This window comes from Cetorhinus maximus, chromosome 16, assembly GCF_964194155.1.
Source record: "Cetorhinus maximus chromosome 16, sCetMax3.hap1.1, whole genome shotgun sequence".
Taxonomy (NCBI): domain Eukaryota; kingdom Metazoa; phylum Chordata; class Chondrichthyes; order Lamniformes; family Cetorhinidae; genus Cetorhinus; species Cetorhinus maximus.
The window spans coordinates 91253579-91279102 of record NC_135894.1 but is presented as its reverse complement, the minus strand read 5'-3'; the positions used below and the strand labels follow the sequence as shown (position 1 = coordinate 91279102).

At 43.3% G+C, this 25524-nt stretch overlaps 1 protein-coding gene and 1 long non-coding RNA gene across 2 annotated transcripts in view; one reads left to right on the top strand and one right to left on the bottom strand.

Annotated features, from left to right (window-relative positions):
* Window positions 1-1963, bottom strand: part of LOC144691998 (uncharacterized) — a 52436-nt gene extending 50473 nt beyond the window's left edge. Inside the window, exon 1 of the long non-coding RNA XR_013579250.1 lies at window positions 1705-1963. This is a non-coding gene — a long non-coding RNA (uncharacterized LOC144691998). The remainder of the gene's footprint in view (window positions 1-1704) is intronic.
* Window positions 1964-2165: 202 nt separating this feature from the next.
* The window catches only part of tmprss3a (transmembrane serine protease 3a), a 60768-nt gene continuing 37409 nt past the window's right edge, over window positions 2166-25524 (top strand). The window contains exons 1-3 of the mRNA XM_078560478.1: window positions 2166-2204; window positions 3195-3342; window positions 6164-6280. Of these exons, the coding sequence (XP_078416604.1) occupies window positions 2166-2204; window positions 3195-3342; window positions 6164-6280 (304 nt within the window). The remainder of the gene's footprint in view (window positions 2205-3194; window positions 3343-6163; window positions 6281-25524) is intronic.

Sequence of the window (25524 nt, the reverse complement as noted above, 5' to 3'; positions counted from 1 at the left end):
ATGCTACAATTCTGTGAACCTGGTGTTCCTACCGCTGCTTCCATGTTTAATGGATGTGGTAGGCCATGTTTCTTATGAAGACGGACTGCAGCCTGACTCAGCTAATTACTTAAAACTAGTTTATTTACACTATGTACAATATATACAAGGTGAGTAGGCACATCTCCCCTGAGTCTCTAGCACATGACTGCCAATGTCACGGATACATCCTAGCCTACATCACTCATTGGCATATCTATTTAAAGAAGTTTATCTGCCGAGCCACTATCTTCCCCACTAATGCACCGATTCAACAGGATTTGGTGCAAGCCCTGAAGGCCTACTTCTCCTGAGCAACCCTCCAAATGGGGGCCTGGTTGGCAAAGGGATGGGTGAGATGGAAATTTTTTTATGACTTGGCAGAATACAACACCAATGTACTTCAAATAATTAAAACATCTACACCAATATCTCATTTACTATGTCACCTGTAAGGAAGTGAGTGAAGCCTGGTATGTGTGTGCATGTGAGTGTGTTAGTAGTTGTCACAGACCATGGGTTTAAACGTGGAGGGTTATGCTTCTCAGTCTTTGAACAACTTAAAGTGGAACATGGCTCGAATTCAAGGTTCACAATGTTCATTAACCAACCCAAACATCTTATATGGCCAAACATTGGTGTGCCAGGCCAATGATTAGCCTCCTCAGTTAGACCTGCCCTTGCCTGTTTAATGTTGAAGATATTTTGCTCTGCAAGTTGCAGGAAGTGGGAGATGGAAATGGCATGGTACCCTCGAGAGGGCATCTGGAATCTGAATAAACTGCATACCTCCTTAACCAATCAGTTTGAAGGATTGTGAAATGAGAGTGTAAGGTCTGAACTAGGAAGTTCAAATTAGAATGTGTGAAATCAATGTCAATTCAGGTACAGAAAGAAAATTACAGAGAGGGAAGGAAAGACTGGATTAAAAGAGAGAAAAGAAAGACCAAAAGAGAAAAATATATATTTTTAATCTTCAACAACAAAGAAAGCCTGAAAGAATGAGACTTCACACTTGCAATAGTTTATTTTCAATGCCAGAGAGGTTGATTGGCTGTAATTAATACTTATCATGCGGTTATTAGTACACTTAGACTTGAACTGACTTGACTTAACTTTCTGTAGCATGTTTAACTCATATCCACTGTGCAAGTGCAGGAACTTCACCTGCTTAATTAATTGAATGGGGTGCCAGACAGAGATACCATTTTTATTGAAACAATGACAAAGTGGATAATTTCCAACACCATCTTGGTTTCTGTGATTAATTGTGCATCTGCCCTCACCTGAATTTTCTATGCTATTTGCACTCAAATGTCAACCAGCGCTATTAGCCTCACCATTGTTTTGACTGAACTTTTTGAGTCAATGTAAACCTCTCTTTTTTTATATGGTGCTTTTAAAAATGGTTTGATGTGGGAGATTCAATTTGCTGTATGCTCAGTTGATGTACTTCATTCGTTTAGCTTTGAGATGTCTTTTTAGTTACAACAATTGTTAATATTAGTGTTTTGTAAAATACATAAACATTTTCCGCAAGAATGGAAGGGATAAAATTATAACAGGGTGTGAGATTTGGGAACAGTTGTGTGCAACATGGGCACTTGGAATGTAGCTTTTCACAGGCATTCTGGAGCACACATTGTGTTAAATTCACGGGTCAACCACGAAGTGGTGTTGGCTTACCATTTGATTCTGATCATAATGAAGAGCGGTGCAGCACTGCCTGGTATCCATAGCCACCTGCTCAGTGGAGGAGCAACCTGATAGTCACTGTCAGCTTTTTGTTGGCTCTCTCGGCTTTCATTGTTCCTCACACAAGGATTATCAAACAACCGGCTTTGGCAACAGTGCCTTTCATTGCGATTTCTTCAAGACCAGTGGTCCTGCTGGATTAAGTCATGTACATGCTCTGAGTTGGTTTTATAATCTGTGTGAGAAATGTCTTCCACAGAGGTAAGCTAAAGAGAAATAATTAGGTCCTTAACAGTTTGGCCTGATGTTCAATCATTTATGGGTCTGTTTTTTTTTGGCAAAGCTTTATGAGACATCTAAGAAATATTGGTTGACCAGTAATCTTTAGGTTCCCCTATTTGAGATAGAACTGTTAAAGAAACAAAAGGCTTGCATTTGTAACAGCACCTGTCATGACTCAGGACATCCCAAAGCGCTTTACAGCCAAAGAAGTACCTTTGCAGTGTAGCCGCTGTTTTAATGTAGGAAATGCAGCAGCTAATTTGTGCACAGCAAGCTCTCACAAACAGAAATGTGATAATGGCCAAATAACCTGTTTTATAATGACGCTTTTTTTGAGGGATATGTTTATTGATTAGGAAAACTCCACTGTTCTTCTTCAAAATAGTGCAATGGGATTTTTTATGTCTCTCTGTGAAGAGCTGACCTGGCCTTGGTTTGACGCCTCGTCCGGAAGACAGCACCTCCAGCAATGCTGCACTGCCTCGGTGCTACATTGCAGTCAGCTTTGCAACTGGCAGGAGATACTGAATCCTCAGGAAACTTAAAGGGAAAGCCAAGACCCATGTTTTAAGACACCATCAAAGGTGATGTAAATCAAGACTTGGTTTTAGATTTCAGGAGGAGAGGGAGAGCTTGGCAAGGTGAACAGTTTCAATTTTGAAATTCCCAGAAAGAATGAGCAGAACATGGTGTCTCTTGGCATGAATATACTAGGGAGGGAAGAGTATGTCAAACTTTTATATGGAACTTAGGAAGAATTAAAGTGCTTCAGAAGAGAGAGGACTGTTGTTGCTGTCGACCCTGCGCATACCTCATCAAAACCCCGTCTGTATCCCACACCAGCTAAATCCTACTGACGGCAGCCCTGCCAACTAACTATGGCTCCCTCTTCCCGAGAACACTGGGTTCAAGGTCCTTGTCCACGTTTGCAGGTTCTTCCACACCATTCCCCACCCGACTCCTGCATCCTCCTGGAACTGTATAGCTCAGATAGGCTAAAGTCATCATACATTAAAGAATCAGCACTACAGTTCGTTAGCCAAACTTCAAATTAAACTCCTTTGGAGTGTGATCCCCTGCTGGGGATTTTAAGATATATATTTTAGAAAGCTCGATCTTTGATGTTGCCCGGTTCTACTGTGGAGCAGTAGCATGTGTCTATTTTAATGATTTTTTTTTTTTAACTTAATGGACTGCAGGTGCAAGCTGAGGCGACGGGGAAACCAGATAGCACAAATTTAGAAATAGTATCAGTCACCGAAGACGAGCTGCCTACCATCGAACTCCCCCATACAGCACAAAGAATCTCCAACATTCTTGAAGCAAAAGTATTGCCAGTCGAGGCAGGTAATGTGCTTGCTTTTCCGTCTCTGTTCTTGTGACAGTTACCATGAGGGCCCGACTTTAAGCGTTTATTTAAGAGGATTACGTTGCAGAATCAACACACAAAGCAATTGGCAAAGGTCCACTGCTACAATACAGCCATAGGTTTATGCTGATTTTAGCCCCTGTTCGTTTACAGGGGAAGTGAGGGGGTGATTGTCCTCCGCATTTCCAGGTGGGAATCAATTTGCAGTTTGGCTGCGATTAGGTCTCTGAACTTACTGCCCCGTTCTTGTTCCTGGTTGGTCTACTGACATTTCTGATGAGGCCATCAGGGGGACAGTCAAGCAAGAGCCTAACTATAATATCCAATAGAGTTCTATTCCAGCGGTATGGCCCCCAATACACTATGCAGGCTCCACCCATTGGCACTAAGCACTGAGCCTCATAATCAGCAATTGTGAAATGATGGCCACAGGCTGACCCCTCCCAGGATTTTTTTTTTTCAGAGTTTAATGTGACCAAAAGAGGCACAAATGCTCCTCCTGGCCCTGCAAAAAGCTTCACCCCCCCTCCCCTGCACTGATTGGCACCCCCTCTCTGATTGCTGAATGTCGGGCTTGGCTGCATCTCCAAGCTGTTGCATTTCTCATTCCACCCCCAACACCCACCCTGCCTCTAAGGCAGGAGAACTGCCTCTGAGTGCTGGTCGCATGCTCAAAGTTAATAGGCATTATACAGATGAGGGCCAGCTATCAAAGAGGCATGGGCCTGTTGTTAAGGACATGGGACAGCTGGTGGTGCAATCACATTGCTTGCCGCCTACGCCAATGTAAAAATTGGCTGCACTGAGTTTGGACTAAGTTACAACTAACATTTACTTCTGTACAGCACGATGATTTTTATCATTTGTGCAATGTGGGCTTTGCTGGCTGGGCCAGCATTTATTGCCAGTCCCTAGTTGCTCTTGAGAAGGCGGTGGTGAGCTGCCTTCTTGAACTGCTGCAGTCTATCTGTTGTAGGTACACCCACAGTGCTGTTAGTTCCAGTGACAGTGAAGGTACGGCGATCTAGTTCCAAGTCAGGGCGTTGTGTGGCATGGAGGGGAACTTGCAGGTGTTGGTGTTCCCATGCATCTGCTGCCTTGTAGACAGTGGAGGTCGTGGGTTTGGAAGGTGCTGTCAAAGGAGCCTTGGTGAGTTGCTGCAGTTCATCCAATTGTATGGATTATGTCTCACTCTTAGTTACAGTGAATGTAATATATACAATTGAAGTGGAAAGTTTCCTTTAGAAAGCAAAAGCTGGAAATGTATTCTATAGAAATATATGTATCACTTCACTACAGCTAGTGGTCTAGGTCATTTCATTCCCATGCTCAGTACTTTGTAGATCACATAAGTAACATCTGCACTTGGATCCCAGTCGATGTTTCCATCTCTACTACAATACTCATGCTAAACAAACAAATATATCTCAGTGATGTACTGTTTATTTAATTTTAAATGGGCAAGCTCTCAGCAAATTGTTGATCTCCTTTTGAAAGACATGAATCATTCATCTTTCAAACAATACACTCATTACTAGATAAGTTCATTGGCATCAGCAACTGACCATCTAAGGTTGCTTAGTTAACCCTCAACCAAACTTATGGCCAGCACCATATAAGAAGTGCAAGGGTAGCAGATATACAGGAACACCCCCATGTCCAATTTCCCCTCCAAATCACGCATAATTGTGACTTGGGTATATATTGTCATTCCTTCATCGTCTCTGGGTCAATATGCTGCAATCCTCCACATGAACACTGCTCCTCATGCCAGGGACCCATCCAAGTTCTGTAAATCACTTCCCTTCAATTATCAACGCTATTCTCAAATGTTGACATGGGGGAAGGCATGAATTTTCACGGGGGTTCGCCCAGCACGTACCCAAAACATCTTTGGAAGATCTAAAGAAACAGGAGAAACCATTTATGCCATTTCTCTTTGGTTTCTGCAGAGTTTACAGCAGCGGATGATGGTGAGCCCTTCAAGGGAAAGGCAAAGCCATCCATGTAGAGGTGACAGGCACATGGATGTGAGCAAATGCCTCTCCATTGTAGCTGGCCTAAATGGAACTACCTTGGTAGGAAGGAAGGTCGAGTATGTTGAATTTTTAGATGAAGAGGACATCAATCAGTGCTTGGTCAACCTGTTGATGATATTGGTCTTTCTAGATCCCTGAATAGAGAGGGTCAGGTGAAGTTTGCTATCTTCCTCTCCAACTTTCTGATGGAATCTACCCACTTAATGCCATCCAATGCTGAATCAGAAGCAGCTCTGGATTGTTTGGCCGCATACACCAGGTATCACCTTGAAACTGCCCAAATAAATTCACTTATGGCCCTGGGGAGGGGGCTCACGTATTTTAATCCAGATGGAAATTGAACTGGTAAACAGTTAAAATTCACCAGATTACTTACCCGTGTCCAGTCGTTTTTGGCAGTGTCCTAATTTGCATAACTAAGGCTCCATTAGTTCATCGGGACCTGATAGAATCTTTAACTTCGACCTCTTCAAGACCCTAGTGGAGAGGATTGAGAAGATGAAGATCAGACCCCTTCAGGTACATTCAGGAATGAGACCAGATTTAAACAAACACTTTGCTCCCAAGTTGTAATTTATCTGATTATTGCTGTTCCACTGTAAAATGCAAAATCTACTCACTCTCAGATCCTTTCCCACCTCAACTCAATTGGTTGAGAAAGGTGCAGGGTTGCATCTGATTCCATAGTTCAACTCTGTCACCCAAAACAAAATTCAATATTTCAATTGCTTAAAGGAGTTTCTTTTTCTAATCTCTTCAGGAAACCAGGACATAACCTCCTCAAAGTGCCATTTTCTTACATCCAAGAAGCTTCTGGTTTTAGTTGCAGTGAGTGTGATCGGTGCAGTATTAATTATAATCACCATCGCTGTGGGTGGTGAGTACAATGTCTACACTTCTCAGTGTTTGAGCTGTATGCTTTTAGTGCTCTTTTCTGAACTGAAAATATCTTTTTTTATATAGGTTCTAAGGATCTCAATCCTCTTTTTAGCCATTCCATCCCCCCGCGCCCCCACCCCAGTTGGGGATAGAGATTGAGACAGGTTGGTGGGAGAAAAGCCCTATATTACTATTAGTGAAGTCATTATAGTACTGGATAAAAGTTCTTATGTTTGCTGGTTTGAGTGAGATTTTGAGGCCATTTTTGTGGCTCTCTTGCCCAAGTCAAGAGGTGCAGGTTCAAGCTCCATTCTAGGGACTTGAGCCCATAATCTAGGCTGACACTCCCAGTGCAGTGCGGAGAGAGTGCTGCACTGTCTGAGGTGGCAAATGAGATGTTAAACCAAGGCCCAATCTGCCCTCTCAAATGGACGTAAAATATCCTTTGGAACTATTGGAAAAAGTACAGTGTAATTTTCCAGCCTGTACTGAATAAATTTATCCCTTAATCAATATCATTAAAAACAGATTACCTGGTCATCATCACATTACTGTTTATGCAAACTTGTTGATTGCAAATTGGCTGCCCTGTTTCCCAGGATGGAGAATGATTCCCGAGATGAAGAACTGTAGCTATAGGGATAGATTGGAAAGTTTGGGCCTGTTTTTCTTGGAGAAAAGAAAGCTGAGAGGAGACTTGATAGAGGTATTCAAGATCCTGAGGGGTACGGACAAGGTAAATAGTGAGAAACTGTTTCCACTCAAGAGAACATCAAGAACTAGAGGCACAGATTCAAAATAATTGGCAAAAGGAACAAATGTGATGTGAGGATTTTTTTTTCACCCAGAGGGTGGTTGGAGTCTGGAACAAACTTCCTGAAAGGATGGTGGAGACAGGTTCGATCAAAAGGGAATTGGATTGCTACCTGGAAAGAGAGAATGTGCAAGGTTATGGGGATAAGGCAGGGTAGTGGGATTGGATGGAATGCCTTTTCAGAGAGCCAGTGCAGACCTGATGGGCCAAATGGCCTCTTTCTGCACTGTAAAGATACTGTGATACTGTGATAGGTTTTTTATGTTACAATGGTGACTATACTTCATGGAGTATTTTATTGTCTGTGAAGTTCTTTGGGATGTCCTGAGAGTGTGAACAGCCTTCAGGGATGGATATCTGCCATCCTTACTTGGCCTGGCCTACATGTGACTCCAGAGCCACAGCAATGTGGCTGACTCTTAAATGCCACCTGAACAAGGGCAATTAGGGATGGGCAATTAATGCTGTCCTAGGCAGTGATGCCCACATCCTATGAACAAATATATATATTTAAAAATTGTAGTCAACCACAATCCGTAACTTCACGGCCCGGCATATCGCCCACTCCACCATTACCACCAAGCCAGGGGATCAACCCTGGTTCAATGAAGAGTGCAGGAGGGCATGCCAGGAGCAGCACCAGGCATACCTAAAAATGAGGTGTCAACCTGGTGAAGCTACAACACAGGACAGCTTGCGTGCCAAACAGCATAGGCAGCACGTGATAGACAGAGCTAAGCGATTCCACAACCAATGGATCAGATCTAATCTCTGCAGCCCTGCCACATCCAGTTATGAATGGTGCTGGACAATTAAACACTGGAGGAGGAGGCTTCACAAATTTCCTCATCCTCAATGATGCGGGAGCCCAGCATGTCAGTGCAAAATATAGGACTGAAGCATATGCTACAATCTTCAGCCAGAAAATCCAAGTGAATAGTCCATCTTGGCCTCCTCCAGAGGTCTCCAGCATCACATGCCAGTGTCCAGCCAGTTCAATTCCCTCCATGTGATATAAAGAAATGGCTGAAGGCAATGGATACTGCAAATGCTATGGGCCCTGACAATATTCTGGCAATACTACTGAAAGCTTGTGCTCCAGAACTTGCCGTGCCCCTAGCCAAGCTGTTCCAGTATGGCTACAACACTGACATCTACACGTCAATGTGGAACATTGCCCGAGTATATTCTGTGCACAAAAAGCAGGACAAATCCAACTCAGCCAATTACTGCCCCATCGGTCTACTCTTGATCATCAGTAAAGAGATGGAACGGTCATCAACAGTATCAAGCTGCATTTGCTTAGCAATAACCTGCTCACTGACGCTCAGTTTGGGTTCAGCCAGAGCCACTCAGCTCCTGACTTCAGCCTTGGTTCCAACATGGACAAATGTGGCTGAACTCCCGAGGTAAGGTGAGAGTGACTGCCCTTGACATCAAACCAACATTTGACCGAGTGTGGCATCAAGGAGCCCTAGCAAAACTGGAGTCAATGGGAATCAGGGGGAAAATTCTCCTCTGGTTGGAATCACAAAGGAAGATGGTTGTGGTTGTTGGAGGTCAGTCATCTCAGCTCCAGGACATCACTGCAGGAGTTCCTCAGGGTAGTGTCCTCCACCCATCACATATTTCATCAATGAACCTTCCTTCCATCATAAGGTCAGAAGTGGGGATGTTCGCTGATGATTGCACAATGTTCAGCACCATTCGCGACTCCTCAGATACTGAAGCAGTCCATGCCCAAATGCAGCCACCTCCCCCACCAACACCACCAACCACTGCCGCCTCCCTGCCCCCAGTTCTTTCCTCAATGCCCTGTCATTTTTTTTTCTTTTCAAGTAATTATCCAGTTCTCTTTCGAAAGTTAATATTAAATCTGTTCCCACCACCCTTTCAGACAGTGCATTCCAGATCACAACAACTCTCTGTTTAAAAAAATTGGGTCACCTCTAGTTCTTTTACCCATCACCTTAAACCTGTGTCCTTCAGTCACCAACCTTGCTGCCATTGGAACCAGTTTCTCCTGAGTTTTCAAAAGCATGAATAAGTTAAGGCAGTCTTTCAAACCTTCTGTTAACCGTTTCTGCTGTAAAGAGGAAAATCACAGCTTCTCCAACCTCTCCACATAGCTGAAGTTCCCCATCTCTGGTAGTATTCTGCACTCTTTCTAAGTCCAAAATATCCCTCCTAAAGTGTGGTACCCAGAATTGATCACAATACTCCAGCTGAGTGCGAACCAGTTGTTTTATAAAGGTTTTCAGTAGCTTACTTACTTTATGTACTCTGTTTTCCTATTTGTAAAGCTAAGGATCTCATATGCCTTTTTAACAACCTTGTCAACTTGAACGGTCCCCGGGCAAGGTCCCCCAGTTCGTTAACTTCCCGAACAGGACCCCAATTTTGTTTTGCTCCTGGGTGAGGAGGAATGAGCTGGCTCCCCTTCTTTATTCAACCCCCGCTCGGCTCGGTTGATCGCAACAAGGTTAATTAGAAGGGACCCCTTTTCCCCTTGGATACTTTCTCCTAGTCCAAATGTATTTATATTTTAGAAGGAGCCAATTTAACCAGTCTTTCTTGAGTCAAAGAAATAATAAGTTTATTAGTTACTAAAAACCTGAGAAAAAAATAATACAAATGCATCACAAATACACAGATCAGAAATGAGAAGCTGAGTCCAAAAATAAAAGTTTAAAAATATACAAATCAGTCTTTGGCTTGTCTGTGAGGCGTAGATGGTGATACGTTGTGTCCATTAAGTTGGGTGATTATGGTAGAGTTGACCTTGGCAGTTTAGCAGTTGGTTTGGAGACACTAGGTTCTGCAGGTTGGCTGAAGAATGCTCTATTTCCTTTTTGATTGCGGCTTTGCTGACTTGCCTCCAGCAACAGAGAGAGGGATAGAGACTTTGCCTATAAGCTGCAGTGGTGCCAAATTGATCTTCTTCTGCTGTCACTCTCACAGCATACTAGCACACTAGCACACACAGATCAGGTCTACAGCTAGCATTTTAGCCCATTTCCTTGTGTATTCCTGGAAGGGAAAAACAAACATGTCTTTCACCCAGAGTCTGTTTCTTTCAGCTCAGACCATTTCCACATTCTAAGATATAACTCAACAGAGGATGGGTTCTGGATGTCTGATGAGATGTGGCAGTGAGTCTCCATTTTCCCGCAACTACAGGAGATTAAAGTTCAGAATTTTACATTTCATTTCTCCCTTTCAAATGTCTTTTTACTGGATTATTGGCCTGGCCTGTAATTGTTGACTTTATCCCCTCTCCTGTTTTGAACTAGAGTGTAAAATTATAGATGTCACTTGCACTAAAGTGTTTTAAAGTATCTGAAGGATATTGTAAGGGACCACCTTTGAGCTAATCCAAGACAATCATCATGGTTCTTAGCAATGGGAGATAATGTTTGACTACTTTATTGGAGTTCTTTGAGAAGTATTTTTTATTCAATCATGGGATGTGGGCATCTTTGGCTAGGCCAGCATTTATTGCCCATCCCTAATTGCCCTTGAGAAGGTCATGGGGGGCTGCCTCCTTGAACCACTACATACAAAATAGGCCTTGGCGCCTTTTTAGGTGCGACATTCTATGTTCTCTCGGGACTAGTTGGTCAAGTATTATCCACATAGGAATTTTCCAGAAAGTGTTTACTTTACATTCTCAGCCATCTTTTGCTCAATGCCTTCAATTTTATGTCTCTAAAAAAAACACATGACTTCCCTAAAAAGTTCAATGTGCCTGTAAGTGATTCAGGCCTCTAATCCACTGTTGTGACACCTGCCATCTTCGTAGATTTATGTACATACACCACAATGAAGCAATGGAAAAGGCTAATGATTGTTCCTGCACCCTCTTTAGAATTGTATTATTTAGTTTGTGCTGCCTCTCCTCATTTTTCCATCTAAAATGTATAACTTCACACTTCTCTGGTTTAAATTTCATCTGTCATGTGTCTGCTTATTTTATCAGTCTTCTCATGTTTTCCTCAAATCCGTTACTAACCTTTTCATTGTTTATTACATGTTTGGGTTTTTTGTCATCTGCAAACTTTGAAATTATAACCTATATGCCCAAGTCCAGCTCATTGATATATAATAGAAAGGGAGTGACCCTGATACTGCTGCTGGGGTACACCACCTATATTTCCCTTCATCCTGGACGAAAATCGCTCACTACTACTTTCTGTCTCTTAGTCAATTTTGCATCCATGCTGCCATTGTCCCTTTAATCCTCTGGGTTTTAATTCTGCTAACAAGCCTATTATGTGATATTTTGTAAATCTCCTTTTGAAACCACATGACCATCATCAAGCTTTTCCATTACTTCATCAGATAGCTCAATTAATTTAGCCAACTTTTTCCTGGATTATTGGCCTGGCCTGTAATTGTTGACTTTATCCCCTCTCCTGTTTTGAACTAGAGTGTAAAATTATAGATGTCACTTGCACTAAAGTATTTTAAAGTATCTGAAGGATGTTGTAAGGGACCACCTTAGAGCTACGCCAAGACAATCAGCGTGGTTTTTTGTAATGGGAGATAATGTTTGACTGATTTATTGGAGTTCTTTGAGAAATATATTTGTATTCATTCATGGGATGTGGGCATCTTTGGCTAGGCCAGCATTCATTGTCCATCCCTAATTGCCCTTGAGAAGGTGGTGGGGAGCTGTCTTCTTGAACCGTTACATACGAGCATGCAAATTAAGAGCAAGTGTAGGCCACTCGGCCCCTCAAGCCTGCTCCGCCATTCAATAAGATCATGGCTGATCTGACTGTGGCCTCAATGCCACTATCCTACCTACCCATGATAACCTTTCACCCCCTTGTTAATCAAAAATCTATCTAGATCTGCCTTTGAAATATTCAAAGACTCTGTTTCCACCACCTTTTGAGGAAGAGAGTTCCAAAGATTCACAACACTCTGAGAGAAAAAAATTCTCCTCATCTCTGTCTTAAATAAGCGACCCCTTATTTTTAAACAGTGAGCCCTAGTTCTAGATTCTCCCACAAGAGAAACATCCTCTCCACATCCACCCTGTCAAGACCCCTCAGGATCTTAAAGGTTTCAATTAAGTCGCTTCTTACTCTTCTAAATTCCAGTGGATACAAGCCTAACCTGTCCAGCCTTTCCTCAAAATGCAACCCGTCCATTCCTGTTATTAGCCTAGTAAACCTTCTCTGAACTGCTTCTGATGCATTTCCATCTTTCTTTAAATAAGGAGGCCAGTACTGTACACAGTACTCCAGATTTGGTCTCACAACTACCCATACCAATTGAAGTATAACCTCCCAACTTTTGTAATCAATTGCCCTCCACAATAAATGATAGCATTCTACTAGCTTTCCTAATTACCTGCTGTACCTGCGTACTAACCTTTTGTGCTTCGTGCACGAGGACACCCAGATCCCTCTGAATATCAGAGCTCTGCAATTTCCCACCCTTTAGATAATAATCTTCTTTTTTATTCTTCCTGTCAAAATGAATAATTCCATCTTTGCTCGCATTATACTCCATTTGTCAGATCCTTGCCCACTCGCTTAACCTATCCATGGGGAGAATTTTTCCAATGGCGGGTGGGCTGGGTGGGAGCGGGAGAGGGCGGGGGCGGAGCCGATTGCTGACCACAATCGGCTGGGCACCGCCATTTTACGTGGGTGGGCCAACTAAGGCCCGTCCAGCGTAATGCGCGGCTGGTAGTGCTCAGTGCTACTTGTGCGGGCGGGGGAAGGAGGGAGAGTCGGGGCCTACACAATAAAAAATTTTTTTAAATAAAGTTAAAAATGATTTAAACATGTCCCCTCATGTGACATTGTCACATGAGCTGGGACATGTTTGTGAAGTTCGCAAAATGTATTTAATTATTTTATAAAACCTTCAGGAAACCTCATCCCGCCCATGGATGAAGTTTCCTGAAAAACGCAAAGGCCGCTTGGGCTCTTTGCCTGCCCGCCAACCTTAAGGTTGGACAGGCAGCATTGTTAATAAGTTAAATTACTTTTTGAATGGCTTTAATAGGCCGTTGACAGTTGGGTGGGCGCACAGCCGCTTCCGGCGCATGCCCGCCGAATGAAATATTGAAATAACACGCAATGACATTGGGATGTACGCTCGGCATCATCTCGTGTCATTGTACACGTCGGTGTGTCGGGCCCGCCCGCGCATGCCGATGGCAAGATTCTGCCCTGTGTCACTTTGCAGCGTCCTTACAGCCTCTTCACAATTTACACTCCTATGTATCTTTTTGTTGTCAGCAAACTTAGCAACAATTCCTTCGGTCCCTTCATCCAAGTCATTTGTATAAATTGTGAAGAGTTGAGGCCCCAGCACTGATTCCTGTGGCACACCACTCATCACATCCTGCCAACCAGAAAAAGAGCGATTTATGCCAACTCTCTGCTCCTGGTTAGCTAGCCAATCTTCTATCCATGGAAATATATTAACCCCACACCATGAGCTTTTATTTTCTGCAATAACCTTTGATGTGGCACTTTATCAAATGCCTTCTGAAAATCTAAGTATAGTCCATCCACCGGTTCTCCTTTATCCACAGCACTTGTGAGTCCTTCAAAGAATTCCAATAAATTGGTTAAATAGAATTTCCCTTTTACAAAATCATGTTGACTCTGCTTGATTACCTTAATTTACCAAAATGCCCAGCTTTAAGGTCTTTAATGATAGCTTCTAACATTTTCCCTATGATAGATATTAGACTAACTGGCCTGTAGTTTTGTGCTTTCTGTTTCCCTCCCTTATTGAATAAAGTAGTAACATTTGCTATTTTCCATCTAATGGAACCTTCCCTGAATGTAGGGAATTTTGGAAGTTTAAAAGCAATGTATCAAGTATTACACTAGCCACTTCATTCAAGACCCTAGGATGAAGTCCATCAGGACCCGAGGGCTTGTCAGCCTGCAACTCTTACAATTTGCTCAATACCACTTCCCTGGTGATTGTAATTTTCCTGAGTTCGTCCCTTCCTACCATTTCCTGATTTACAGCAATTTCCAGGATGTTACTTGTGATCTCTATAGTGAAGGCCGATGCAAAATACTTGTTTAATTCATCTGCCATCTCCCTACTTTCCATTATCAATTCCCCAGCCGTACTTTCTATAGGACCAACGTTCATTTTGTTAGCTCCTTTCTTATTTAAATATATATAGAAACTCTTACTATCCATCTTTATATTACTAGCTAGCTTTCTGTCATATTCTAATTTCTCTCTCATTAATCTTTTTGTCATCCTATGCTGTTCTTTATATTCTTTCAATCTTCTGACCTGCCACCCGCCTATGCGCAATTATATGCTTTTACTTTAAGTTTGCTATCGCCTTTAACTTTTTTAGTTAACCACGGATGGTGGGCTCTCCCTTGGGAATTTTTCTTTCTTGTTTGAACGAATCTATTCTGTGTATTCTGAAATATCCCTTTAAATGCCTGCCACTGAACCTCTATTGACCTATCCCTTAGCCACATTTGCCAATTCACTTTAACTAGCTCTTTCATGCCCTCATAATTGGCCTTATTTAAGTTTAAAATACTAGTTTTGGACACATTTGTTTGTCCCTCAAAATGAATGTAAAATTCAATCATATTATGATCGCTGCTACCTAGGGGTACCTTCACTATGTGGTTATCAATTAATCCTATTTTGTTGCTCAGTACTAGTTCTAGTATAGGCTGATCTCCAGTTGGCTCCAGAACATGCTGTTCTAATAAACTATCCTGAAAATATTCTATGAACTCCTCATCTAAGCTACCTTTGCCCATCTGATTTTTCCAGTCCATATGTAGATCGAAATTCCCCAGGATTATTGCAGTACCTTTCTGGCAAGCTCCCTTTATCTCTTCTTTTATACTCTGTCTTACCTTGCAGTTACAATTAGGGGGCCTGTACACCATTCCCACAAGTGACTACTTGCCTTTATCTTTCTTCATCTCAATCCAAACCGCTTCTACACCAGGTTTCCTGAACTTAAGTCACCTGTCACTAATGTGCTAATACTATCATTAATTAACAGAGTCACCCTCCACCTTTTCCTAACTTCCTGTCCTTCTTAAATGTCACATACCCTTCAATATTCAGGTCCCACTGTATGTCACTCTGTAAGCATGTCTCTGTAATGGCTGTCAGATCGTGCTTATTTATTTCTATTTGCGCTATCAGTAAATCTGTTTTGTTTCGAATGCCATGTGCATTTAGACACAAAGCCTTTAGTTTTGTCCTTTAATTATTTTTGTAACTCTAGCCTTATCTGCTGATTTACTCTTAGATTTGTGCTCTCTGTCCCTTCCTGTCACAGTCTGTTTATCATTTCCCTTCTAGACACCTTCCTCTCTTGTCATGTCTCTACTCTTTGGTTTACCACATCTTTCCAAATTTGACCCCTTGCCTCCACTATTCAATTTAAAACCCTCTCTACTTCCTTAGTCATTCAGCTTGCAAGGACACCACCCCCCGCACGGTTCAGGTGTAGACCGTCCCAATGGTACAGACCCCACTTTCCCCAATACTGGTGCCAGTGCCCCACAAACTGGAACTCACTTTTGCTTCTCCCACATCGGCCACGCATTCATTTCTCTGACCTGGCCTATGCTGATTTGCAGGTGGCTCAGGTAATAATCCAGAAATGATTACCTTTGAGGCTCTGCTTCTTAATTTGGTGCCTAGCTCATCACACTGACTTTTTTTTTAAAATCATTCATGGGATGTGGGCATCGCTGTCTAAGCCAGCATTTATTGTCCATCCCTAATTTCCCTAATCCGAGGGCATTTAAGAGTCCACCACATTACTATGAGACTGGAGTCACATGTAGGCCAGACCAGGTAAGGACAGCAGATCTCATATTGGACATTAGTGAACCAGATGGGTTTTTATGACAATCAGCAATGGTTTCATGGTTGTCATCCAGATTTTTATTGAATTTAAATTTCACCATCTGCTGTAGTGGGATTCACACCTTGGTCCGCAGAGAATTACCCTGGGTCTTCTGGAATACTAGTTCAGTGACGATACCACAATGCCACCACCTCCCCCATATATAGAGCTTCCTTCCTCATCCTGCCTCTGTCGTTGGTACCTGCATTGACCACGACCACTGGACACCCCCCTGTCCCACTGCAAGTCCGATGTAGGGTAGGTATACCCACGTTGCTGTTAGGAAGGGAGTTCCAGGGTTTTGACTCAGTGACAGTGAAAGAACGGTCGTATAGTTCCAAGTCAGAGTGGTGTGTGGCTTGGAGGGAAACTTGCAGGTGGTGGTGTTCCCATGCATCTTCTGCCCTTGTCTTTCTAGGGGGTAGAGGTCTTGGCTTTGAAAGGTGCTGACTAAGAATCTTGGTGAGTTGCTGCAGTGCATCTTGTAAATGGTGCACAATGCTGCCAATGTGCATTGGTGGTGGAGGGAGTAAATGTTTAAGGTGGTGAATGGGGTGCTAATCAAGTGGGCTGCTTTTTCCTGAATGGTGTCAAGCTTCTTGAGTATTGTTGGAGCTGCAGTCATCCAGACAAATGGAGAGTTCCATCACACTACTCACGTGTGCCTTGTAGATGATGGCCAGGCTTTGGGCAATCAGGGGGCAAGCTACTCTTCGCCGAATTCCCTGCTCTTGTAGACACAGTATTTATATGGCTTAAAAACAAAAAACTGCGGATGCTGGAAATCCAAAACAAAAACCTGGAAAAACTCAGTAGGTCTGGCAGCATCGGCGGAGAAGAAAAGAGTTGACGTTTCGAGTCCTCATGACCCTTCAACAAAACTCAATTCAAACAGAACTTTATATGGCTTGTCCAGTTCAGATTCTGGTCAATGGTAATCCTCACATTGTTGATAGTGAGGGCTGCAGCAATGGTAATGCCATTAAATGTCCAGGGGTGATGGTTAGTTTCTCTCTTGTTGAAGATGGTTATTGCCTGGCCATAATTCTGTGGTGCAGATGTCACTTGCCACCATGCATGAATGTTGTTTAAGCCTTGTTGCATTTGGACATGGACTGCTTCAATATCTGAGGAGTTGCGAATGGTGCTGAACATTGCGCAATCATCAGCGAACACCCCCACTTCTGACCTTATGATATAGGGAAGGTTATTAGTGAAACAGTTAAAGATGGTTGGGCCTAGGACACTACCTTGAGGAACTCCTGCAGCAATGTCCCGGGACTGAGATGATTGATCTCCAACAACCACAACCATGTTCCTTTATGCTAGGTATGACTCCAACCAGTGGAGCGTTCCCCCCTGATTCTCATTGACTTCAGTTTTTCTAGGGCTCCTTGATACCACACCTCATCAAATGTGGCCTTGATGTCACCTTCACCTAGATGGGGGAGACAGTGGATATTATCTACCTGGATTTCAGGAAAGCATCTAACCCCAGTCTACACAACATGCTACTACATAAGACCCAAGCCCAAACAAAAATCTTAAATTGAAAGAAAACTAATTACATAAATATGAGGAGAGATCTGGCTAAGGCTGACTGACTAAAAGGTGTGGCGATAAATAAACAACGAGAACCTTTAAAGAAATTATAGAAAAATATGTCCCAATAGGAAACAAAAACTCAGCAAGAAATACCTATCCCTGGCTCACTAAGGAAGTTAAGGATTGTTTTCGATTAAAAGAGGAGGCTTATACTGTTGCAAAGGGTAGCAGTAAATCTGATGATTTGAGTGTTTTAGAAAACAGTGAATGCGACCAAAGAGGTGATAAAAAGGGAAAAAATGGAATATGAGATTAAACTAGCCGGGAATATAAAAAACAGATGGTAACAGCTTTTGCAAGTGTCGAAGAAAGAAGAGTAGCTAAGTTAAGCATGGTCCCTTCGAGGCAGCTAACAGATATTATCATAGGGAATCAGGATGGAAGAGACCTTGAATGAGTATTTTGTGCCTCTCTTCATAGTAGAACACACAAATTACATATCAGAAATAGAGGGCAAACAAGAGGCTAATTAGAGTGAGGAATTTAAGGTAATTAATATCAGCAGTGAAAAAGTATCGGAGAAATTTAGGGGACTAAAAGCTGACAAATCCCCAGGACCTGATGCTCTATACCCTAAGGTTCTCAAAGAGGCAGCTGCAGTGATGGTGGATGCACTGGTTATGATTCTCCAAAGTTCCCTAGGCCAGAATTTTATAGCCCCTCCAACCCAGCGGGATATTACAGTCCTGCCGAACTGACTGGAAATTTAAATGGTTCGCCACGTCCGTCGGCGGGGGGGAGACATGCCGCGGTGGGGCGGTAAAATCCTGGCCCTAGATTCCGGAATAGTCCCAACAGGTCAGGGGGAGGGGATGGCGTAGAGGTATTGTCGCTGGACTAGAGACTCAGGGTAATGCTCTGGGAACCTGGGTTTGTATCCTGCCACAGTAGATAAAAGTCTGCAATTAAAAGTCTGATGCATGACCATGAAACCATGGTCAATTGTTGTAATAAATCCATCTGGTTCACTGATGTCTCTTTAGTGAAGGAAACTTGCTGTCCTTAACTGGTCTGGTCTACTTGGGGCTCCAGACCCACAGCAATGTGGCTGACTCTTAAATGCCCTCTGAATGAGGACAATTAGGAATGGGCAATAAATGCTGGCCTAGACAGTGACACCCACATCCCATGAATGAATTTTAAAAAATAAAGCATCTGGAATGCTTTCCTTTATTGGATGAGGTATAGAATACAAAATCAGGGATATAACGATGGAATGTATAAAATGCTGGTTAGGCCACAGCTGGAATTTTGTGTACAGTTCTGGTCGACACATTACAGGAAGGACATAATTGCTCTGGAGAGAGTACAGAGGAGATTTACAAGAATGATGCCAGGGCTTGATAATTGCAGCTATGAGGAAAGATTGGATAGACTGAAAGTTTTTTTCCCTTGGAACTGAGGAAGCTGAGGGGTGACCTGATTGAGGAGTACAAGATTATGAGAAGCCTAAATAAAGTAGAGATGCCCTGTTTCCCTTAGCAAAGAGGTCAATTATCAGGGGGCACAGATTTAAGGTGATTTGTAGAAGGATTAGAGGACACATGAGAAAAGTTTCTTCACCCAGAGGGTGGTGGGTGTTTGGAATTCCTTGCCTGGTTTGGTGGTGAAGGCAGAAACCCTCAACTCATTTAAAAGGCACCTGGATCTGCAGCTGAAGTGCTATAACCTGCAAGGTTATGGACCAGGTGCTGGAAGGTGGTATTAAAATGGGCAGCTGGTTTATTTTATTGTTTTTTTGGCCAGTGCAGACACGATGGGCTGAAAGGCCCCTTTCTGCGCTGTAACTTTTCTATGGTTCTATGAGTACACCCAAGTCCCTCTGTTCATCAGCATTCACAAGTTTCACACCTCTTAAAAATATTCTGCTTTCCTATTCTCACTACAGAAGTGAATAACTTCACACTTCCCTACATTAAACATCTTGCTGCCACTCACTTGTAGCCTCTTTGTGTCCTCCTCACAGCTTACATTCCCTTGCTTTGTATTATCAGCAAATTTAGATACTTTACTCTCTGTCTCTTCATCTAAGTCATTAATATAGGCCGGAATCTTCCAGCCCTGACAGTGGCGGCCATCGTTATGAATGAGACTGGAACATTTGGAGAGCTGTTGATGCCCACTGGTGTCACGGCTGGAAAATCCCGCCAATACATTGTAAATAGCTGAGGTCGCAGCATAGGTCCTTATGGCACTCCACTAAATACAGCCTGCTAACTTGAAAATGCCTTGTTTAACCCTACTCTTTGTTTCCGCTCCATTAAACAATTCTCTATCCATGCTAATGTATTACCCCCAAACCTATGAACCTTTACCTTGCATATTAACTTTCAACCTTTTTGAATACCTTTTTGGGAATCCAAGTATTCTGCATCGACTGGTTCCCCTTCATCAGTTCTACTAGTAACATCCTCAAAAACAGTCTAATAAACCTGCTTAACATACCACCTTATCCATCAGTCCTGCCGCCTTCAGAGGCCTTTGGACATGCATGCCAAGGTCCCTCACTTCCTGTACATCAATATCCTCCCATGTATTGTGCATTCTGTAACTTTGTTTGCCCTCCCCAAATGCATTACTGCACACTTTTCTGGATTGAATGCCATTTTCCACTTCTCCGCCTACCCAACCAAACCATTGTTTTCATTCTGGAGACAACAGCTACCCATTTCAACATCAACTGCATGGCCGATTTTGGTGTCATGAGCAAATTTCTCAATCATTCCACCCACGTTTAAGTCCAAATCATTAATATTTACAACAAACAGCAAGTGAGCCAAAACTGAGCCCTGTGGAATGTCACTAGAAAATATTTTCCATTCGCAAAAGCATCCATCAACCATGACCATAAAAGGAACATTAAAAGTTAGCAATGAAAACAGAAAATTCTGGGAATATTCAGTAGGCCTGGCAAAATCTGTGGAAAGAGAAACATTTTAGGTCAATTATCAGAACACAGAAAGTTAGCATGCAGGCGCAGCAATTAAGAAGACAAGTAGTTGTTGGCCTTTATTTCGAGGGTTTTTAAAATTATTTATTCATTGAAGGGATGTGGGCTTCTTGCCCATCCCTAATTGCCCTTGAGAAGGTGGTGGTGAACTGCCTTCCTGAACTGTTGTGGTCCATGTGGTGTAGGTACACCCACAGTGCTGTTAGGAAGGGAGTTCCAGGATTTTGACCCAGCGACAGTGAAGGAATGGTGATATATTTCCATGTCAGGATGGCAAATGGCTTGGAGGGGAGCTTCCAGGTGGTGATGTTCCCATGTACATGCTTCTCTTGTCCTTCTGGATGATAGTGGTTTTGGATTTGGAAGGTGCTGCCTAAGGAGCCTTCGTGTGTTTCTACAGTGTATCTTGTAGATGGTACACACTGCTGCTACTATGCGTCGGCGGTAGAGGAAGTGAATGTTTGTGGATGGGGTGCCTATCAAGCGGGCTGCTTTGTCCTGGATGTTGTCAAACTTCTTGAGTGTTGTTGGAGCTGTATTCATCCAGGCAAGGAGGGAGTATTCTGTCATCCTCCTGACTTGTGTCTTGTAGATTGTGGACAGGCTTTGGGGAGTCAGGAGGTGAGTTATTCGCTGCAGGATTCCAAGCCTCTGACCTGTTCTTGTAGCCACAATATTTATATGGCTAGTCCAGTTCAGTTTCTGGTCAATGGTAACCCACAGGATATTGATAGTGGAGGATTCAGTGATGGTAATGCCATTGAACCTCAAGGGGTGATGGTTAGATTCTCTCTTGTTGGAGATGGTCATTGCCTGGCACTTGTGTAGCACCAATGTTACTTGCCACTTGTCAGCCCAAGCCTGGATATTGTCCAGGTATTACTGCACTTGGACATGGACTGCTTCAGTAACTGAGGAGTCGCAAATGGTGCTGAACATTGTGCAATCATCAGCAAACATCCCCACTTCTGACATTATGATGGAAGGAAGGTCATTGATGAAGCAGCTGAAGATGGTTGGGCCCAGATGCAGGACTCCTGCATTGATGTTCTGGAGCTGAGATGACTGACCTCCAACAACCACAACCATCTTCCTTTGTGCTAGGTATGACTCCAACCAGTGGAGAGTGTACACCCTGAATCCTATTGACTCCAGTTTCGCTAGGACTCCTTGACGCCACACTCGGTCAAATGCTGCCTTGATGTTAAAGGCAGCCACTCTCACCTCATCTCTGGAGTTCAGCTCTTTTGCCCATGTTTGAACCAAGGCTGTAATGAGGTCAGGAGCTGACTGGCCCTGGCTGAACCCAAACTGAGCGTCAGTGAACAGATTTTTGCTCAGCAAGTGCCGCTTCATACCACTGTTGATGACACCTTCCTTCATTTTACTGTTGACCGAGAGTAGACTGATGGGTTGGTAATTGGCTAGGTTGGATTTGTCCTACTTTTTCTGTACAGGATATACCTGGACAATTTTCCACATTGCTGGATAGATGCCAGTGTTGTAGCTTTACTGGAACAGCTTGGCTTTGGCATGGCAAGATCTGGGGCAAAAGTCTTCAGTACTATTGCCGGAATATTGTTGGGGCACAGATCTTTTGCAGTATCCAGTGCTGTCAGCCATTTTTTGATATTACGTGGAGGCACTCAAATGGACTGAAGGCTGGCGCATGGAATACAAGAATAATGAAGTATTGTTATAATTCTATGGGGCATTGATGAGCCCACACCTGGAGTACTGTGCATAGTTTTCATCTCCATATCGAAGGAGATATCTACTTGCCTTGGCAGCAGTACAGCAAAGGTTCATTGGGTTGGTTCCTGGGATGAGAGGGATACTCTATAATGTAAGGCTGAGTAAATTTGGTCTATATTCTAAGGAGTTTAGAAGAATGAGAGGTGACCTCATTGAAACATGCGAGTTTCTAAAAGGGCTAAACAGGGTAGACACTGGGAGGCTGTTTCCTCTGGCTGGGGAATCTAGAACATGGAGGGGGGCACAGTCTCAGGAATCAGGGCTGATCACGTAGGACAGAGGTGAGGAGAAATTTCTTTATTCCAAGGGTTGTGAACCTTTGGAATTCTCTACCACTGAGGCTTGTGGATGCTCTATTGTTGAATATATTTCAGGCTTAGATAGACAGATTTTTGGTTTCTCAGGATGTCAAAGAATATAGGGAGTGAGTGGGAAAATGGAGTTGAGGTTGATGATCAGCCATGATCGTACTGAATACCGATGTAGGCTTGAGGGACCATATGGCCTACTCTTGCTCCTATTTCTTAAGTTTTTATGTCCTTATCAGCAAGATGGGAATGTATTGAAATGAATTGACATGATTTTTAAACAAAACTGAGTTGTCCTGCATGAGCAAGCATGTAGTCAGCAGCAACTTGCCAGTGGAATGCCACAAAGCTTAGTATTGGGACCACTATTCTTTATTTACTTTCCAAGTGTTTTAAGGGAAAGAATTGTGCCAAATCAACCAGAGTGATAGGGTGGCATTATTACAATTTTGGATCATAACCTCTGCTCCCATGTAATTTTGGTTGTTTGTTTTTGGATTGCAGCTGTTAGTAGTGATTCTGCATTTTCCATTTGCACTCCTCTTTACTCATCCATTCCCCCCCTTCCCCCTCCCCCCCCCCCATTCATCTCTTCTATTATTTCATTTCCCTTGTCTTCCATCCTATCACCAGCCTTCTCTTTTGCTCTTTTCCTCCCCTTCCCCCTTTTCCTGCATATGTACTTGTTCCTCCAGCTATTCCCAGCTCTCACGAAAGGTCATTGGCCTGAACTGTTAACCCTGTTTCTCTCTACACAGATGCTGAGTATTTCCAGCACTTTCGGTTTTTATTTCTGATTTACAGCAGTATTTTGCTATTTTGTTAAAGAAAAGTATGTTAGGTTGCATAGCAAGAGGTATAATTTATAAATTGAGAGAAGTCATTGTAAGTTTGATCCTGGTGAGACCCTACCTAGGGTACAGTGTGTAGTCCTAACCTCCCTGTTTCAAAAAAGGTAACTAGTTGTTGTGGGGGATATGGAGAAGATCTACACAGAAGATTTCAGAGTCTAAGTTAATAGCTTATATGGAAAGATTTCTTACCCTGGATCCTTTCTCTCTTGAAAGAGGCCAAGATACGATAGAAGTATTGAAAATGATGAAAGGCTTTGATGAATTGGATCCAAAGTAAGTGTTTAGACCATGTATAGAATTTAAATACAGGGGGCCATATCTACAACAAGAACAAATAAAAAATGAAGGAGGAACATTTTTATAGAACGGAGGGTGATTATGTGGAGCAGATTGACATCACAGGCGGCGAAACAAGACACTTTAATGGCCAGAACCTTCGGGTCAGTGAGCGGGGGTGGGGCCTGCTCGCCATCGGGTAAAATGACGCGCGGTGATGTCAGGCCGGACGTCCCGACGTCACCGCGCGTCATTCTGAGCCTCAATTCAGCGGGCGTGCAGCCGACTTGACTACATGTCCGCCGAACTGTCAAAGCCCTATTAAGGCCATTTAAAAACTAATTAAAGTGATTAACTGAGCTGCCCGTCCAAAGTTAAGGTTGGCGGGGGGGGGGGGGCAGGTGAAGAGCCCAGGCGGCCTTCACATTTATCATGAAACCTCACCCACAGGCGGGGTGAGGTTTCATGAAGCATTTATAAATTGAATGAAAGTTTTTATTAAAGTTCATTGATGTGTCCCAGCTCATGTGACACTGTCGCAGGAAGAGACATGTCTTAATTTTTTTTTTAATCTTTATTAAAATTTTTACAAATCAAATGAATCTCCCTCAGGCAGCTCTGTGCCTCAGGGAGATTTCTGCGCCCTTTCCTGCGCATGCGCGTGAAAGAGCGCAGGCCCCGACTCAGCCTACTCCCCCCCCGCCCGCACAGGGAGCACTCAGCGCTTCCGGGTGTGCGTCACGCTGGGCGGGCCTTAATTGGCCCACCCACGTAAAAGGGCAGTGCACAGCTGATCGCGGGCGGTGACCTGCAGCATTCCCGCCTGCGCCGGCTCCCACCCAACCCCCCCAATGGGGAGAAAATTCTCCCCAATGAGTTTCAACAAGGAACCCAACAGATTCTTCTGAACAATTGGGTTTTAATGTACCATGGGAATACCGTGGATAGGTGAACTAGACGGAGTGAATTCCTCTGCTGACTGAAACTCTTACTATGTTACTCAAGAATCCAGACACCATCCAGGACAAAGCAATCCACTTGATCGACATGCCATTCACCAACTTAAACATCCAGTCCCTTCAGCACCGATCCACATTGACAGCAGTGTATCCCATTTACAAGATACACTGCAGCAACTTGCCAAGGCTCCTTCGACTGCACCTTCCAAACCCATCACCTCTACCACTCAGAAGGGCAAGGGTAGCAGACAGATGGGAACACCACCACCTGAAAGTTCCCCTCCAAGCCACACACCATCCTGACTTGGAATTATATCCCCGTTCCTTCACTGTCGTTGGTTCAAAATCCTGGAACTCCCTTTTTCTAACAGCACTGTAAGTGTGTGTCAGGAAGATCTAATAATCCTCATAATGTTATTGAAATTTATTATAAAATAATGGTATCTGTGTCGTGTTTGTGTGTGTGTGTTTGTATGTGTATGTCGTATGTGTGTGTGTTTGTGTGTGTATATGAGACTTACTAGGATTAAAGGCAGCTGGTCTGAAAGCTCTGATGTGGTAAAAGATGAGCTAGGTTTGAAATGTTAAGTCGGTAAACATAGGTGTCAAGGGAACATTTGCATTTTTAAATAAACCAGGCTAGATTGTTTTCAAAGGAGGAGTGAAAAGTACCACCTAGCCAGGTAAAGTTCAGAAACAATGGGCAGAGACTTTCCCTCGCCAGGCGGGTGCACGCCCAACCCAAATGAGAGTCAAATAGTGCACGATGAGGCTAGTATCCCAACGCCATCACGCACTCTCACGATATTTCGTTCAGCGAGTGTGCTCGAGAGG